Source organism: Thunnus maccoyii, chromosome 12, assembly GCF_910596095.1.
Source record: "Thunnus maccoyii chromosome 12, fThuMac1.1, whole genome shotgun sequence".
In the NCBI taxonomy this organism is placed as follows: Eukaryota; Metazoa; Chordata; class Actinopteri; order Scombriformes; family Scombridae; genus Thunnus; species Thunnus maccoyii.
Window position 1 is genome coordinate 28292529 of NC_056544.1, and position 18370 is coordinate 28310898.

At 39.7% G+C, this 18370-nt stretch overlaps 5 protein-coding genes and 1 pseudogene across 5 annotated transcripts; 4 read left to right on the forward strand and 2 right to left on the reverse strand.

The window, feature by feature from the left end:
* Positions 1 to 571: 571 nt before the first annotated feature.
* On the forward strand, positions 572 to 16459 carry LOC121909268 (histone H2B 3-like). Its single transcript, XM_042429738.1, has 2 exons — positions 572 to 1000; positions 15752 to 16459. The coding sequence occupies exon 1, from the start codon at positions 587 to 589 to the stop codon at positions 953 to 955; it is 369 nt and encodes a 122-aa protein (XP_042285672.1). The 5' UTR covers positions 572 to 586; the 3' UTR covers positions 956 to 1000; positions 15752 to 16459.
* On the reverse strand, positions 5603 to 7328 carry LOC121909255 (annotated as a pseudogene).
* LOC121909263 (histone H3) lies at positions 9536 to 10092 on the reverse strand. The gene has a single exon (XM_042429732.1). The coding sequence runs from the start codon at positions 9945 to 9947 to the stop codon at positions 9537 to 9539; it is 411 nt and encodes a 136-aa protein (XP_042285666.1). The 5' UTR covers positions 9948 to 10092; the 3' UTR covers position 9536.
* Positions 10245 to 11032, forward strand: LOC121909266 (histone H2A-like). The gene has a single exon (XM_042429735.1). The coding sequence runs from the start codon at positions 10313 to 10315 to the stop codon at positions 10694 to 10696; it is 384 nt and encodes a 127-aa protein (XP_042285669.1). The 5' UTR covers positions 10245 to 10312; the 3' UTR covers positions 10697 to 11032.
* LOC121909274 (histone H4) lies at positions 13683 to 14083 on the forward strand. Its single transcript, XM_042429744.1, has one exon. The coding sequence runs from the start codon at positions 13720 to 13722 to the stop codon at positions 14029 to 14031; it is 312 nt and encodes a 103-aa protein (XP_042285678.1). The 5' UTR covers positions 13683 to 13719; the 3' UTR covers positions 14032 to 14083.
* Positions 15318 to 15746, forward strand: LOC121909273 (histone H2B 3-like). The gene has a single exon (XM_042429743.1). It carries the CDS (start codon positions 15332 to 15334, stop codon positions 15698 to 15700), a length of 369 nt encoding a protein of 122 aa, XP_042285677.1. The 5' UTR covers positions 15318 to 15331; the 3' UTR covers positions 15701 to 15746.
* Positions 16460 to 18370: the final 1911 nt, after the last annotated feature.

An 18370-nucleotide genomic window follows, 5' to 3' on the forward strand; every position in this document is an offset into this window, starting at 1 on the left:
CACAATATTTACATGATAAACACAATAGTAGCATAAAATGAACATATTGAAAAATATTAATTACCTCAATCATGTGAAAGTACAACACTAATGCATATACTTAAATGTAGCTATTCTCTATCACTGAGAATGGGGCTAGAAGTCATATATAAAAGTCATATATTATTTTTGAAAAGTATTATTTCAGAGGGAATAGCACCAAAAATTGTGGATTACAGACTGATGAAATAAATCCATGGATCTTTTAATGTTTTATCATAGATCAGTAAAACATATCAGCTTGTGGAATGCTAAATCTAAATACAATATGTTTATTTCTCTATAGTTAAGGATTTTTGTACAGTATATTATATTATAAACAGTGGAGACTCTTCAGATGAAGTGGGCAGCTCTTTAAGTAAAAAGGCGGTCAGATTGTTCATCAAAGGTTGGGCGGTGTTTTATATTGCGCATGCTCAGTCTCACTCACAAGCATTCAACCAATCCTGTATGAGTAACAGCGGAGTTAAATTTGCATCAGATGGATACATAGAGACCGTTTGGCCCTGTGAGAGTTATTCGTTTGAGAAAATCCAGCGAACTAACCATGCCTGATCCAGTTAAGGCCCCGAAGAAAGGCTCCAAGAAGGCCGTGTCTAAAGCCACCAAGACCGGCAAGAAGAAGAGAAAGACCAGGAAGGAGAGCTACGCCATCTACGTGTACAAGGTGCTGAAGCAGGTCCACCCCGACACCGGCATCTCCTCCAAGGCCATGGGCATCATGAACTCCTTTGTGGGGGACATCTTTGAGCGCATCGCTGGTGAGGCTTCCCGCCTTGCTCACTACAACAAGCGCTCCACCATCACCTCCAGGGAGATCCAGACCGCCGTCCGCCTGCTGCTGCCCGGTGAGCTGGCCAAACACGCCGTGTCTGAGGGCACCAAGGCTGTCACCAAGTACACCAGCTCCAAGTAAATCTGCTGTTTGTACCAACAACTCAAAGGTCCTTTTCAGGACCACCCACACCTTCAACTGAGAGCTTAATTCCTTCATTATGTCTGTAAAGTTTCTTTGACTTTAGGCTACATCATGACTGTCATACTAAACAAAACAGTTTCTCATAAAGTGTTAATGAATAAGTGAATCTTATTTCTATATAAAGCATTACCAGTATTTCTCAGTACAAGTGTTGTCTGTTAGGAAGGTCATTGAGAGATTCGATTGAATTCTTAAGTGCTAAAAAGTTTAAAATTTCCTATAAATTTGAAACTAATCCTCCCACTGACCCCAGTGTTTTTTATTTAAGAAGCAAATGTTCCCTTACATATATCAGTTCACATGTTTAATACACAGCTTAGATCATATAACAATAATAATACAATATAAACTAATGTGTTTGGTTCACAGTGAGCATGCAGTCACAGTAGCCACATCCACAGCTGACCTGCACAGTCAAATGATGTCATGACAAAGATACAAGCTGGAAAGTATTTTGATGATGAGGCCATACAGGTCATGTCAGGCTCAAGTCCAGGCAGCAGCTTCTGTCGGATAGAAAAAGTATCTGGAAAATGACACTTTGATGTGAGTTTTCAAAATAACTTGACAGAACAAGAGGAGCAGTCTGGAAAATCAAACATATCAAATAGTCGTTATGTCAACATTATTGTGTCTAACCCTTGTGCTTGTGTTTCTGTGGGTGTTAATGACGGAATAAAAACGGAGGCAAAGAAACCAGAAACAAGACATGAACATACTGTAGAAATAAAAAGGAGCAAGGGATAATTAAATATATTAAATAGAAACATACAAGTGACAAGATAAAATATATTTTGACATAAATATACAATGTTTTTTGTTCATCGTTGAGATAAATAAAAAAAAACAAAACTTGAGCCTTTATTGTTGAAATATTTAAAGGTGTATGACGATGAGTGTGTTGTTCTGAGACAAACATAAAATGAATATACAGCATGTGAAACAACAGCAAATAATACTGCTATGCACATTACACATCATAATAGTTTAATACAATCATGGCTGCCAAAGGCTCAGAGAAGTTTTTACATGTCTTCCTGCAGTGAACATCACAGCAGGTTAACTGAAAACTGAAAATTGATTCAGGACACAGGAGGGCGCCTTCATCCTGCTAACCAGGGATGTAGAGGAGGTTGAAACTCCTTAACTCAGTTTGTCTACAAATTCAGTTAACAGCATCTTTTTAGGCTGATTAAAAATGTTTATTAGAAAAATGTATCATGTCATACATAATGGTTAATAGTGTGAGACTGATATAAGTCATTAGTTAGTTAGTTAGTTGGTTAGTTAGTAACTGTTTGTCTAAGAAAACTTACAAACAACACAAATCGTCACCAAACATCTATTATGAACTCTTAATAGCTTAAAACTAGAATGAACATGTCAAGTTCTTCTAATTTATATTCTGATTAGACTGAATGCGGTTTTTCATATGTGTATTATCATTATGATAAAATGATTCCTGAATTACTTCTGGACTAGAAAAGGTGGAGTAACTTTACCTGTGATGGTGCAATAAATCAGTCACAGTTGTCAGAAACACTAATCATGACAGTTTTAGATGCATTTCTTTGTTGACAATTAAACAAAAATAACAGAAACTCTTCAGCACAGCAGTCAGTTTTGTGGATTGAGAGATTAAACCCCGAACAAAATTAGTCACAAGAAGTTTCAATCAAGTCTGGATTAAAACTTTTAAAAACCCAGAAGCGTCTGACTGTGAGGTGACCGAGCTAAACACTGAACCAACATGTCAGCCTCATTCTGAAGTTTCGTCTTCATGGAAATCAACATAAAAATGAACAAAACAACCTCACGTTCACAACTACACAATATCTGTTGTTTTATGTTCACACCCAAATTTGACCAAATTAATTCTTACACCCATCTTCAAACTGTAGATCCGAAGGGGAGGGAACAAGTAAATATGTGGACAGACTGGAGCTTGTTGTATTTGAGTGAAAGGAGGAGGGTTATCAGGCTTTGCCACATTCCAGGACAAGGAGCAGTCCTGTGAATTAAAAAATGTTTCCTCATTCATCATGAAGTCCCAGTTAAAACCTGCTACATATTTGAAAACATTTGTGCACTAACATGTAAAATACTTGTCGTCATGTCAGGGTTTGGTCATGACTCCATATGTGTCTAACTCTTCCTGAAAATGAGATCAATTCACAAGTATCAGTTAAGAAAACAGTTGATTGACAAAAGAGAGTTACCAAACTAAACAGATAATACAATGAAACATCTGCATAATCGCTTTGCTACATATTTAACAAAGTACTTTGAAGCATTTGTGACAATACAGGTCAAATTAAGAACATCAACCTGAGCCAAACCAGCATTTAAGCTTCAGATGGGTTTAAACAAATACCATTTCATCAAGCAAGTTATTTATTGCAACCCTGAATCCCAAAAGACATTTATTGACTTTTGGGGACAGTGCCAAACACTCAACCAACAAGACAGCCTCATTCAGAAATTTCATGTTCATGAAGATAGGGCTGGGTGATGTGGACAAAATCAAATATCACAATATTTTTGACCAAATACCTCAATATATCGATATTGCAACAATATTGTAGGGATGACTATTGGTGCTTTCACAAAATATTAACAAAATGATATTTTTGATAAATAATCATCAGTAATGTGGATATAATGACTAAGTGGGTAAAGACAAATAATAGAACAGCTATATCAGGCTGTGCTGTTATTGCAGAGCGACATGACGCAGCAAAACATTTACCAGAGGGCAACAGACATGGATATACATTTTCCTTAATGTTGGAAATCGCATGTATGATATAACTATCACTTCCTGTGTGCATTATGTGGCACTAGAGAACACCCACTAATTATGCGGCATGTTGCTGTATATCATGTGTAGACCACACCATGTAAATTCCATGTAAATCAGATGTTTGTCATATAAGGCTGACTTCCTGTTGTCAGTAGAGGGCGCTATGACTATGACACAATGTTAACATGTTGATGTGTTCAGGCCAGGACTCCAAGCAAGCATGTGGAATTTGGGGCAGATTGGACAAAGTCCAGTGGAGTTACAGCAACTTCCTGTTTCATGGCGAAAAATGCAAATTTACCAGCATGCCACAACAAGGGTGTCTGGTGAAAAGTCAAGATTTTGAAAACTTTTTATAGCGAAGGTCTTTAGTCGACACTGATCAAATTTGAAGTTGGTCGGGTTAATTCTCTAGGAGGAGTTCCTTAAAATACAACACCTGCAAAGGGCAAAAACTGTGTAAAATTGCTAAGTAAATTCAAAATGGCTGACTTCCGGTTGGAATTAGGTTATTGCTCCAAGAGGCTTTTATGTGCGTCTGGACATGATACATGTGCCTATCAAATTTTGTTCATCTACATCAAATTCAAAGATGGGGGCTTTTAATTTCAAATTTTCTAGGGGACGCCCTTGAGCCATTGTGCCACACCCAAGTCCAAGACCTATGAAATATTATTTTTCTCACCACTTCTACCACATGTGCAAAGTTTCATGAGTTATCAAGCACCTTTAGCCCCTTAAAAATGTGATACTTTTGGGAGAAGAATAATAGAGAATAATAATGATAATAATTCCTTTACATACAATAGCACCATTCAGTGCTCAGGCCCTAATAACTGAAATTACTTCAAGTTCACAACTAGACAATATCTGTTGTTTTATGTGTCACAACTCAACAAAACGACTTCACATCCACATTTGACCAAGTCGATTCCTACTAATTGTGCAAATTTTTAGGCCTGTGTAACAAATCGTCTTTATTGACTAAGTGTTCAACGAAAATCTTGGTTGTTAAATGAAACAAGTGATAGAAAACTCTGCTCATTTCTCTGTGATGAAGCTGTTTTAGTGAAGAAAGCTGAAAGTACAGAGACTGACTGACAAACGTTCTTCTGCTCTGAACATGAACTCTGTACTTTGTGGTGTTTCAGGAGGAAAACTGCCTCAAATAAACTCTCATATTAGTTTCACATTTTCTCCAGAAGCTTTGAATGAGATCCTGAGATGAAGACAGAAGAAAATACTTTGTTCATTCTTGGAAGAAAACTGCTGCTTTATTTATTCTGTAAACCTTCAGTTTGTTCACACATCCAATCAGTAAAGTCTATTAAATGACTCTTGTTCAATGATTTCATGTTCAGATTCACTTCATCCACACAATCAGTTAGTTTAACCCAGAATGTCAGCTATGTACAACAACATAATAAATGATCTCCTTATTGATTATTATGATGAAAATTTAATAACACATTTCTTTACAAATTTACAAAGACAAACATTAAACTAACATTTGGAACGAAGAGAAGTTTACATTTTCATATCAAGAAATGTCAGTGAAGGTTAAAAACATCGTCATCAGCAGTCATAGCCTCCATGGATAAAAACACGCAGGAAAAAGTGAGATTTAAAGAAACTCAAAACATCAAGAGAACAATAAATGAAAAGAAAAAAGTGTTGACAATCCCAGTTTGATTGACAGCTGATCTCTGTGCAGTTCAGAAACATCACAGCAACGACCTCTCAGAAACAATGGAGACAAACAAAATTAAGATTTACAACAAAATCTGACACATGAAAGCTGAAATGACTTCTGTCTATTTGAGTTTACAGAATTCAACTGTGTCTCCAAAATAATGAAACCTAAGTCCAACATAGAGAGGCTGAGTGAATGTGGTCTGGACTCTGTGGAGGAGAGTCATGGTTTCAGAGACGCTGTAGAAGGACAGAATACCTGCACTGTGATCCAGGTACACTCCTACTCTGGAGGAACCAGGACCTGAGACGGGAGTTTGGATGTTGTTGAACAGAAATTCATAACTGTCAGTGTCACAATATAAAGCCCAAGATTTGTCATTGCCTCCAAATCTACATTTATTTGAGTTTCCTGCTCTGCTGATATTCTTGTATGCGACTGCTAAATAAACTCCTTCTCCTCTCCACTCCACCTCCCAGTAACGACATCCAGTCAGACTCTCTCTACTCAGGACCTGCCACCATCCAGTGAATCTGTCTGGGTAACTAGAATAAAACTGTTCTTCACTCATGAATGTTGCTTTTCTGTTCTCCTCAGATAATAACAGCCATGTGTATGCTGTGTTTGGATCCAGTGTTATTTTACATGAACATTTTAAGAATCCAGCTCTGGTCTTTGGCTCTGGTTGTGACAGACCCAGTGTCAGTGAGATGTTTGTCCATTTCTCCCTCAGGATGTCCTGTAGTTGATCTCTGAGCTCTGACACAGCTGCTGTCACATCCTCAAAGTATCTCAGAGGACGGATATTGATGCTGGATGAGTCTGTAGGTGCACTGAGTTGTGACAGTGAGGGGTAGTTGTGTAGAAACTGGTTGTGATCCTCTGTGTGTGAGAGCTGCTTCAGTTCAGCGTCTTTCCTCTTCAGCTCAGTGATCTCCTGCTCCAGCTTCTCCTGAAGCTCTTTGACTCGTCTCACTTCAGTTTCCTGCTGGGATCTGATCTGCTGCTTCACATCAGAGCTTCTTTTCTGGATGAGATGGATCAGCTCAGTGAAGATCTTCTCACTGTCCTCCACTGCTTTATCAGCAGAGCGACTGACGGCCTCCACCTCCTGTTGAAGCAGCTTCACATCTTCCTCTCTGTCCTGGATTCTCTGCTGGATGTTTTGTCGACTCACCTCGAGCTCTCTCTGCCTCTCAGTCCTTTCTGCTGCAGCTGAGACTATGTTGTGGCCTTTATGTTCATCCACAGAGCAGAGATAACAGATACTCTGCTGATCAGTACGGCAGAACATCTTCATCACCTCATCATGACGAGAGCAGATGTTCTCCTGGAGCTTCTTGGAGGGGTCGACCAGCTTGTGTTTTTCAAATGCAGCAGATTCATAATGAAGCTGAAGGTGTTCTCACAGTAAGAGATCAGACACACCAGACAGGACTTGAGAGCTTTCAGCTTCCTCCCAGTGCAGACATCACAGGCCACATCTTCAGGTCCAGCATAGCAGTGATCAACAGGAGCAGCTTGGAGTCCAGTCTTCTTCAGCTCCTCCATTAAATCTGCTACCAAGGTGCTTTTCATCAGGACAGGCCTCGGTGTGAAGGTCTGTCTGCACTGAGGGCAGCTGTAGATTTTCTTCTCATCTTCTTCATCCCAGAAACTTTTAACACAGTTCATGCAGTAACTGTGGCCACAGGGAATAATCACTGGATCCTTCAGTAGATCCAGACAGATCGAACAGCAGAATTTTGCTCCGTCCAGCTGAGCTCCTTGCTGCGCCATTTCACCTCTCAGTGGCAACGACTGTCCGAGTTGCACTTTCTGAGAAGTGAAACTAGTTTGAGCTCTGATCTAAACAGCATGTGTTTCTGCAGTGAATGGAGGCTGCAGCTCTTTTACATGTTGGTTACACCCATTTTCAAACTGTAGATCAGAAGGGGAGGGAACAAGGAAATATGTGGACAGACTGGAGCTTGTTGTGTTTGAGAGCGGGAAGAAGAGGGAGGAGTTATCAAGCTATGATTCATTCCAGTAAGAGGAGCAGTTTGAGAGAATTAGTGTGTGTTTAACCCTTTATTTACAATGAAGTTTATGTCTCATTTGAAAACACTTGTCATCTGCTTCCTGGTGGCAAAGCAATCTTCACCACCTCATCATGTCCATATAAAAAAGTTTTTCTTAATTTTGCCCTGGATATATTTTTTACCAGAGTAACTCAATAACATCAATCTTAAGAGTTTCACAACAGACGCCAGCTTATTCCCTCATTGTAAATTATTCTGCTATGTGGGCCCATCTGATTCAGAACCACTGAATTACCACAGACGTCCGGTCAGTGATGAGAATTTAGTTAAGTTGTGCAGTGCCCATTCAAAATGTGCCTGTTCAGAACGGGATGATTTCTCAATACCTAGAGAGAGTTGTGCCTGTCCCCTAAATGCCTCTCATGCAGACTATTGTTGACGCTACAATTTACCGATGTTCCATAAACACCTCACATGCAGAATATCTGGAGATCAAAATTTTGAGTTGAGCTGAAGTTGATCTGATGAACTGTAGAGCCCGTTCAAAATGTGCCTGACACATCCTGCACTATGTCTTGAACATACATAAAAACTTCCCGTGCATGAGTACCGGGAATAGACCTTAACTTTATAAACTTTTTCAATTCATTCTCCATGTTAGTTCTTATCACTAAGTATGTAATCCCATCTCTGACCACAGTGTGGGTTGCAATGGCAGAGTGGCGTTGTCCGTATTTCCGCTCGTTGAATCCACATGCAGAAGAAGAAGCAGAAGCAGCATTGTTTATGAGGTATATATATATATATATATATATATATATGAACGTGCCTGAGACACTAAACACAAAGTTTTGAACGTGTGCATGCCCGCTGCACGCTGTCTGTATTTCAGCTCGTTGACTCAGAAGAAGCCAATCAACATTATCAACGTTATTTATGAGGTATTTCTATATAATTCTCGAGAACCGCTCATCCGAACAACTTCACACATCGACGTTGCACTTCCCCGTTCCCCCACCAATTTACCTGCTAGGTTTTGAAGTAGATCGGATGAACATTTCTCGAGATGTGTGAAGGACAAATTTACATATATACATACATACATACATACATATAGAGAGATAGAGGGATTATGATTCGGTGGGTTTATTGATTAACTGCCACCAATCAGCATACACTCCTGTTATGTGCTTTGTGATGGCCCTAAAGGAAATAAAAGAAAACATGAGAGAATACATTCACATTGTGTATTATAGTCACTTATTGTTCATAAGTAGCTTCGTTAGCTAAATAAACTGGTCAGTTTCGTCTTTAACTTAGATGCAAACACATAAAACCAAACTGCAGCTTCATCACTTTCCTGAGCAGCTGTGGTCCTCACTCATCCCCTCTGACTTCTACTGTGCAGGTTACTAAGAGACACTGTCCACCAGAGGGCACCCTTTCAACACTTGTCCCACGTACTTTCACATAATTGATGAAATAAAGCTTTATATCAAATGTGATGTAGCTATAATTGTATCCTATATCTGAGATTATCTAACCATCGGTGATTTCTCATTTTTGATGAGTTTTAGATTAGGCCATCCCTGACTTCACTTAAACTTCTACAATCTTTTTCAGTTTTAGCTGCCACTTGGACATAGCATTAATGTGAATATATTGGCGTGATGCACAGTGTGTTGTACCCTGACAGGCTCTGTAGCCACAATTAAAGTTTAAGTTAAAATGCATGTTTATGGGGTTACTAGGGCCATGGTTTTTAAAATGCGTTCAAGTTTGCAGTATGATGGAGACAACATTACCACATTAGAAATGTCTCAATATTGAGCTTAGCATTTGCAGGGACTGACAGCACCAAAACATGATATAACAAATTAAATTCGGTGCATGAGAAATAAAACAAAATGTTGGTGTACAGACAGCAGAGGAATCAGCACTTTAGTGAGAGTGATGTGGCTCTGAAAAGAGCCGTTGTTGGTTTGTGGAGCAGCAGACAGTTTAAGCTCTCTCTCCACGGATGCGGCGGGCCAGCTGGATGTCTTTGGGCATGATGGTGACCCTCTTGGCGTGGATGGCGCACAGGTTGGTGTCCTCGAACAGGCCGACCAAGTAAGCCTCGCTGGCCTCCTGCAGAGCCATGACAGCGGAGCTCTGGAAGCGCAGGTCGGTCTTGAAGTCCTGAGCGATTTCTCTGACCAGGCGCTGGAAGGGCAGCTTGCGGATCAGCAGCTCGGTGGATTTCTGATAGCGACGGATCTCTCTGAGAGCCACGGTACCGGGCCTGTAACGGTGAGGCTTCTTGACTCCGCCGGTGGCCGGGGCGCTCTTACGAGCAGCCTTGGTGGCCAGCTGCTTTCTGGGGGCTTTGCCTCCGGTAGATTTACGGGCGGTCTGCTTGGTTCTTGCCATCTCTTCTTCTTTCTCTGATCAGGAGAAAATAGTAGCGAGAAGTGGAGACACGCTGCTCTTAAAGTGTCGGAGCGGCTGTGTAAGTGTGACGCTGCTTCAGACCTCCGGGTCCTGATTGGTGAGCGGCTCCTCCTGGAGCTCAGCACCGCCTACAGGAGCATGAACCTCCGCTGCTTATTGGACATGAGTCGTTTGAAAAAGTCCGCCAAAATGAGAGCGAGTCTCCTTCTGCTGCTGTGCTGGAAGCCTCTTTTGTGTTGGGTGGGACATCAGCCCCCCGCCTGCTCCGTCGACATATAAAGGAGGGTTTGGTGTGTTTACGCCACAGTTTCTTTGAGTACAGACTCTAGAAAGTAACCGTAATCATGAGTGGACGCGGCAAAACCGGAGGCAAAGCCCGCGCTAAGGCAAAGACCCGCTCTTCTCGTGCCGGGCTCCAGTTCCCAGTCGGCCGTGTTCACAGGCTGCTGCGCAAAGGCAACTATGCGGAGCGTGTCGGTGCCGGCGCCCCCGTCTACCTGGCGGCTGTGCTGGAGTATCTGACCGCTGAGATCCTGGAGCTGGCTGGAAACGCTGCTCGCGACAACAAGAAGACCAGGATCATCCCCCGTCACCTGCAGTTGGCTGTCCGCAACGACGAGGAGCTCAACAAACTGCTGGGCGGAGTGACCATCGCTCAGGGCGGCGTGCTGCCCAACATCCAGGCTGTCTTGTTGCCCAAGAAGACCGAGAAGCCCGCCAAGAAGTAAACCTGGTGCCTGGCTGACTGCTGGAAACCAAGCAAAGGCTCTTTTAAGAGCCACACACTCCTGATAAAGAACACAGATCCTCATATCTCTGTGATACTGTTGTTAAGACATAAATTATGTTCACAATGTATCAAAGTATTGATGTTCAGTGTTACAATATATGTTAACTGCATTGAAATCATGATGTTGGTTGTGTTGCCATAAAATATCAGCAATCAACGTTTAAAAGAAGATAATATAGTCTATAGTTGTAGAAATCATACTTATCACATAACAATGGTTAGTCTATATATTAGCCTATATGACATCTACACAGTCATAATCATGTTAAACATTTTGAGGGTCTTTGCTTTAAGACACATTAAGAGGAAGTCTTTTTGATTTATCTGTTCATTCAACATATAAATCATAATGCAATTATAACGATAATCCATTTACAGTCCTGTCATCCTGAGTGATTTTCTGTATTTCGTGCTGCTCAGTGGAGACCATGTTGACACTTTAGACTGGATTTGAAAAACTGTGACATTCAGTATGAGACTGAGTTAACAGAAAATGCAGGATCCAGTGTAACATTTTTCCCCAACTGGTCCACTTGGCCAGTAAATCATAGTTTTATTGGCCTCATAGCCCCTTGTATTTCACTGGCCTGAAAGCCAAAAATGAAAATAACACTTTCTTTCCTTTCCCCCCCATAATTCTGGTGATGTATTCATAATTTGTGAAACACAGATGTTCCCTTTAGATTTGGTAGTTTTCCTTTAGTTATGGATATGTAATGTTGATATATTACACACATATGCAACATATAAAATCAGGCACATATTGGATCAGTAAATGAATTGTGTATAAATGAAGGCAGTTATTCATTGCTGTCAACAGTGTTCTCTTCTATGAAGGTAAAAGCAGAATTCATTTAGGATTGCTTTAAAAATTAGTTTCAGCCTATAACTATAATTATACCTGCATCAACAAGGAATTACATTTCAGTAACCCCTTCAAAACTGTAAAAGCATTTTAAACACACAAAGGCAGATGTGTTTGAAATAACAAACAGAAGAAAAATGTGATTTAAAACAAATTTCCTGCATTTCTACACCTCCTGACCTCTTGGATTAAGTCAAGAAACAGCCACTTGCACTGGTCTGGATTAGATAGATTGAGGGATCTATGAAAACCAAGAATGCATCAAGAAGTTTATAACTGGGTGGATCGGGACAGGAAATGATTATTAGAAGAATTTCATATTTAATGTTATACAGGAATGAATAATGATAACTTCAAAAGCAGATAATTTTAACCTATATTATCTCAAATCAAGGACTATTTCAATGCACAACTCAGAAGTTTACTTTTGCTCAAAAGGCGCCAGAAAGTAGAGGAGATGAAAACAAGTTTGGCTTCACAACAGACTATGTTCAAAAAAGCCATATCACAAAGTGAGGCTGCTGTAAAGGCTAGTTTTATTGTGGCAGCAGATATCGCAAAATCAGCCCGGCCCTTCAATGAGGGAGAGTTTGTGAAAAAGTGCATGATGAAAGATTGTGACCTCATGTGCCCAGAGAAAAAGCATACATTTTCAAATGTGAGCCTGAGCAGAAACACGGTAGCTGATCACACATGTGATCTTGCCACCAATCTATATGACCAGCTGATGGAAAAGGGAAAAGATTTCATTGCATTCTCCCTCGCTGTGGATGAGAGCAGCGACACATCTGATACTGCCCAGCTGTCAGTCTTCATCCGTGGAGTGGACTGAAATCTGTGTATTACGGAGGAACTTTTGGGATTAAAATCAATGCATGGTACAAGGTTCATTGTTATATCTGGAGGAAGATTTTTTCAATAAATATCAATGTTGGCCCGCAACATTGTCCGCGTTTTAAATTTTGGCCCACTGTGTATTTGAGTTTGACATCCCTGCCTTAGAGTAAACTTGTGCCTCTCATTTAGCCTGATTGAGAAATTAAGAGAATAATCATAAGGAAGCACAGCGTGGAGCGGCGAGATGAAAGCAGAGATCATTACACTGAGCGATGCGTCCTCGTAAATAAAAATAATTCCATCCAAAGTCTGACTGAAACTTAAACTAAAGCAAATTAGTCTGTAGGAGTGTAAATAAGTCACTTTCTACCGCTGAACATTTGAGTGTTTGTTAATTCAAACACTTCTGTGAGGAAAAGCTCCTCTCTGTCTGTCTGTCACTGTGCTCAGTCTGCTCTGATCGATCAGCGACGGTTCGACTGAACCAACTCAAAGGGTCCAGAAATCTCTGATTTTTATGACTTGTTTCTGTCAGCTGCTGAAAATAGTAAAATGATCATAGGCTGCTTAAATATGATCAACTGATTGCAGTGACTGCATGATGAGTTTATTTTTTAAAAGACAAAAAGTAGGGTAGCAAAACTATAATTTTGCTCCTGTTAATCGAATAACAGGGATGAATTTGCTCCACTTGCTCTATTGTTCAGGCGACTATGAATATTATTGAGTTGATACCATATTAATAACTGCAGTCATTTATCATTTCAACATATAACCTCCTATAAGAGGAGGTACTGAGAGGAACAAAAGAGCTCCCATTCCCACTAAACTGACTTCATGTCAATAAATATTTATATTCTTTTTTTAACATAAGTACACTTTGTTCAATAAAAAAAAAATAGCAAGCTGTGTTATAAAGTATGATATGAGAGGACTGTCACATTCAGATTCTTTTCATGAACAATACAAATACTACAGCTGAGGGTCTGTTTCCAACCAACAGCAGAATGTTAGCTGTCAGGTTAACCTGCCAAATATCTCAGAAAAAGATACAAAATGGAGCAAAAACAATCAAAAAGGAAGGAAGAGGTCAGTCTGCTTTGGAAAACTAGGTGGGCTGAGCTGCTGAATTTGGCACCGCCCAGCAAAGTCCGCGCCAACAGTCCTCTTTTACGTCCGCAGACACGCTTTAAGTTAAGAAGCTCTGGTAAGAAGTCTCATATTCATCTTTTAACTTGCTTAAAAGGCGATTGGAAAAAATGAGTGGTAGAGGCAAAGGCGGTAAGGGACTCGGTAAAGGAGGCGCTAAGCGTCATCGTAAGGTTCTTCGTGATAACATCCAGGGAATCACCAAGCCCGCCATCCGCCGTCTGGCTCGCCGTGGCGGTGTGAAGCGTATCTCCGGTCTGATCTACGAGGAGACCCGCGGAGTGTTGAAGGTGTTCCTGGAGAATGTGATCCGTGATGCCGTCACCTACACCGAGCATGCCAAGAGGAAGACCGTGACCGCCATGGATGTGGTTTATGCTCTGAAGAGGCAGGGACGCACTCTGTACGGCTTCGGAGGTTAAACGTGATCCTGACCTGCTGATCCCCAAACACAAAGGCTCTTTTAAGAGCCACCCACCTCCTCTTAAGAGCTGTCCTGTTGTATATTATTAACTACTATATGTAAAAATGTTACTAGTTACGAACTAAGTTTTCTGAAACATGACTTCCGGCTTATGAATAGTGCCATTTTTAAACATATGGATATTAACTGATGCTTTGAACATGACTATAAACAACTAATAAGGCTTGTTTTCAGGCAATTGGGTTGTGAAAACACCATTCTTTCTCTCAAAACAAATGTGTTGTTGTAAGATAATCAGTTGGGTTAGAAAGAAGTTCTGCTACACAAATGTATTTAATTTTGGATGTAAAATAATCTTTCCTTCTGTCACAAGAGGAAAAAAAAACCTGTTTAAACCTTCAACAATGAATTGTATTTCATAAATTTAGGGTTAGGGAATAACCTGACATACGTGTTGTGGAGTAACAGCACAATATTTACATGATAAACACAATAGTAGCATAAAAGGAAAATATTGAAGATTAATTACCTCAAAATTGTGTTAATAGTTAATGCATTTACTTTAATGTAGCCACTTTTCATCACTGAGAATGGGGCTATATATTATACATAAACATAAACACACAAGGTAGTCTGTGTATAAAATGATTTGAACAATGCTTCCTTCAACTTGTGTTAAAAACTCCAGCTCACAATAAAGTTAAGACAGTTTATATGCATTAATGGTTATTATCATTTACTGATGCTATATACATCATTTATAAGAAAGACTGAAGGAATCACTGTTATTCTTTTTGTGAAACAGAGAAAACATGATCTTTATGTGTCAGTTGGGTCCAACATGGGAGAATCAATAAAATTCATATTAACATTAGTTTGAAAAGTATTGTTATTTCAGAGGGAATAGCACCAAAAACTGGGTTAAGGATCAATGAAATAAATCCATGGATTTTTTTTAAATGTTTTATCATAGATCAGTAAAACATATCAGCTTGTGGAATGCTAAATCTAAATACAATATGTTTATTCCTCTATAGTTATGGATTTTTGGACAGTATATTATATTGTAAACGGTGGAGACTCTTCAGATGAAGTGGGCGGCTCTTGAAGTAAAAAGGCGGTCAGATTGTTCATCAAAGTTTGAGCGGTGTTTTATTTTGCGCATGCTCAATCTCACTAACAAGAATTCAACCAATCCTGTATGAGCAACGGCGTAGTGAAGTTTGCATCAGATGGATATATAGAGGCTGTTTGGAGCTGTTGGAGTTATTCGTTTGAGAAAATCCAGCGAACTAACCATGCCTGATCCAGTTAAGGCCCCGAAGAAAGGCTCCAAGAAGGCCGTGTCTAAAGCCACCAAAACCGGCAAGAAGAAGAGAAAGACCAGGAAGGAGAGCTACGCCATCTACGTGTACAAGGTGCTGAAGCAGGTCCACCCCGACACCGGCATCTCCTCCAAGGCTATGGGCATCATGAACTCCTTTGTGGGGGACATCTTTGAACGCATCGCTGGTGAGGCTTCCCGCCTTGCTCACTACAACAAGCGCTCCACCATCACCTCCAGGGAGATCCAGACCGCCGTCCGCCTGCTGCTGCCTGGTGAGCTGGCCAAACACGCCGTGTCTGAGGGCACCAAGGCCGTCACCAAGTACACCAGCTCCAAGTAAATCTGCTGTTTGTATCAACAACTCAAAGGTCCTTTTCAGGACCACCCACACCTTCACCTGAGAGCTATGTCTATCAAACTCTTTCTTTATTATGTTTTTTCCATAATGTATAACATACTACACATTTTTCATATTAGAGGGTTTAACAGTCTTTTGAAGCAGAGAGGAGTGAAGCAGTGCTGTCCTTTGAGTGCAACGCTTTACATATTCATCTAATTAAACCAACTGACCAGAACAGTCATTGCTGGAAATTTGTAAGCCATGCACAGGAAGTTGCTGCTATTGTTTATGCTGTGTCATAACAAAACAGAGATGGATGTTTTAAATCATTTAATTCTTCATGAAAATGCTTCTGAAACCAAACTAAATCATGACAAAACAAAAGTTTGGAGAGGACAGTGACAGACAATACATTAATATTCAAATATAGTTAAAACCTTCATCCTATCCGAACTCCTTGTCCTTGCAAATATCTTTCCTCCACCCAACAAAATAATAAACCAACTAAACGGTGTGCCAACTTAATCTGGAGAACAACCAGAGAAGTCACTAAAAGAGACTGAATGTACAAAAGCAAAGAAAATGGAGGGCTGGGTGCTGTAGAGCTCGGTGACAGATTAAAAATTGCTTTTGTAAAAACATTGCTGCTGCCATCATCAGAAATGCTCTCTTACAATAAATAAATTATATGGTGATTTAATTACACACCTCCAATATTTACAAATAGACTGGGGTGGTTTACCCAGCAAAATGATTTATTTTAAAATAAGTGATTTTAAATATGGGAAATTAATTAATTTTAAAAACTTAATTTATAATGAAAGCACATAGGTGATAAAAAAAAAAATCTAAAAAATAAGAATCAGAGAGTATTGAGGTGGTTGATGTCTATGTTAAGACTTCCTGTTAGAGCTGTTATGTTACTACAAAAAAAGTCCAATGATGATCTGTCATGATGATGAGACACAGCAACATCACTTAATGGACTATTACAGAGCTCGGGAAGTCTGAGATAAACTAAAAGCGCATGGTGTACATTTTGATTTATGCTATAAATCTGTCATGTATTGCATTATGAAAGATAAACTGCCATCTAAACATACAGAATTGATACAAATAAATATAGGTGTTGTATGTTTAAAATTATAGAAAACAAGATGCGCCACGATAATACAACAGACTGAAATCGACAGTGACAGAGTAATAAAATAGATACTTGCTGACCTCCAGAGAAGTCTGACAGTCTGACAGAACTTAATACAAGATCACTGAATTCTCTAAGCACTTTATGAATATTTGCAGTTGGCACTGGTTGCACTTAATTGCTTGATCCACTGTACTTGTAATTTTGTATTGCGAAATTCAATAAAGATCTTTAAAAATGTAAAAAAAAGAAAAGAAAAGAAAAAAAAGTGGTGGAGGGAGTTAGAGGGTCCTTTAGAGTATAAAGCTCAGATAATGGTGTTTGAGTTAGTGCAATTATTTTACTGGTCTGATTGGTGATACGGGAGAGTTTGATTTTGTGTTTAGTGGTGAAGTTATTGTACCAAGACGAAATACTGAAGGTGAGTATTGATTCAATGAGTGACTTGTAAATAATTGTTAGCATGCCTTCCTCAACATTGTAGAAGTTTTACGCTTGCTCAGCAAGGGGAGGCGCTGTTGGTCTTTTTTGTAAACTGAGCCGGAAGGTGTCCAATTCTTTTCCTTTTTTTTTCTTTTTTTTTCTTTTTTACAGAACTTTATTGAATTTCACATGATTAAAATTTACAGGAAGAACAGTAACTTAGATTAACAATAAAGTGCATCCAGTGCCAAAGTGCAAAAACATCAATAAAGTGCAAAAAGGTCCAGTAATCTTATATAAAGTGCTGTCAGGTCATAAATTCAGTATGTTCCAGGGGAGGTGCTGAGATTTGTCCATGGTTCTTCTCCTCCGGAGGTCAGTAAATATCTGCTTAAATATGGTGTCACTGTCAATCACAGTCTGTTGTATTATCATGGCACATCGTGTTTTCCACAAATTAGAACATACAATACAAATAATTAACTGTATCAGTTCTGTATGTTTATATGGCAGTTTATCATAAATAATACAATACATAACAGATTTATAGCATAAATTAAAGTTTACACCAACAATTTTTAGTTTATCACAGACTTCCTGAGTTCTGTTCAGTCCAATAATAGATGCTGCTGTGTCTTATCCTCATTGCAAAAGATCATAGGACATTTTTTAGTGGTCACATAACAACTCCAAGACACAACAGCTCCAGGAATTTGAAAGTGTCCACCGGCAGGCAGGCCTTATCTCACGACCCATCAGGCCTCTGGCAGGCCTGATGGGTTCAAAGAGTGGTTGGCATACGTCCAATTTCCCGCTGCTCCTACAACACAGCTCTTTGGTCTTGACGATGTTCAGCTTCAGGCAGCTTTCTTTAAAAGGAACCAACCTGCCAATGAAAGCAGGAGCACTGCTCTATGTTCACAGTGTCCTCTGAAAATGGCAATAATTATGGTAATGGAAATGGTTGGTGGTATTGATACTGTCAGAATGTATAAAGTAAAAAAGATATACCAGCACATCCGTAGTTATGACAAGCAACAAAGTTCCCCTGACAGAATCTAACTGAGGACAATGTGATTACATGCCTTTTATCTGATGAGTCT

What these genes read in the sequence shown, in the direction of transcription:
- LOC121909274 (XM_042429744.1), top strand. Translation starts at nt 13,720, where the DNA reads ATGAGTGGTAGAGGCAAAGGCGGTAAGGGACTCGGTAAAGGAGGCGCT.
- LOC121909273 (XM_042429743.1), top strand. Translation starts at nt 15,332, where the DNA reads ATGCCTGATCCAGTTAAGGCCCCGAAGAAAGGCTCCAAGAAGGCCGTG.
- LOC121909268 (XM_042429738.1), top strand. Translation starts at nt 587, where the DNA reads ATGCCTGATCCAGTTAAGGCCCCGAAGAAAGGCTCCAAGAAGGCCGTG.
- LOC121909266 (XM_042429735.1), top strand. Translation starts at nt 10,313, where the DNA reads ATGAGTGGACGCGGCAAAACCGGAGGCAAAGCCCGCGCTAAGGCAAAG.
- LOC121909263 (XM_042429732.1), bottom strand. Translation starts at nt 9,947, where the DNA reads ATGGCAAGAACCAAGCAGACCGCCCGTAAATCTACCGGAGGCAAAGCC.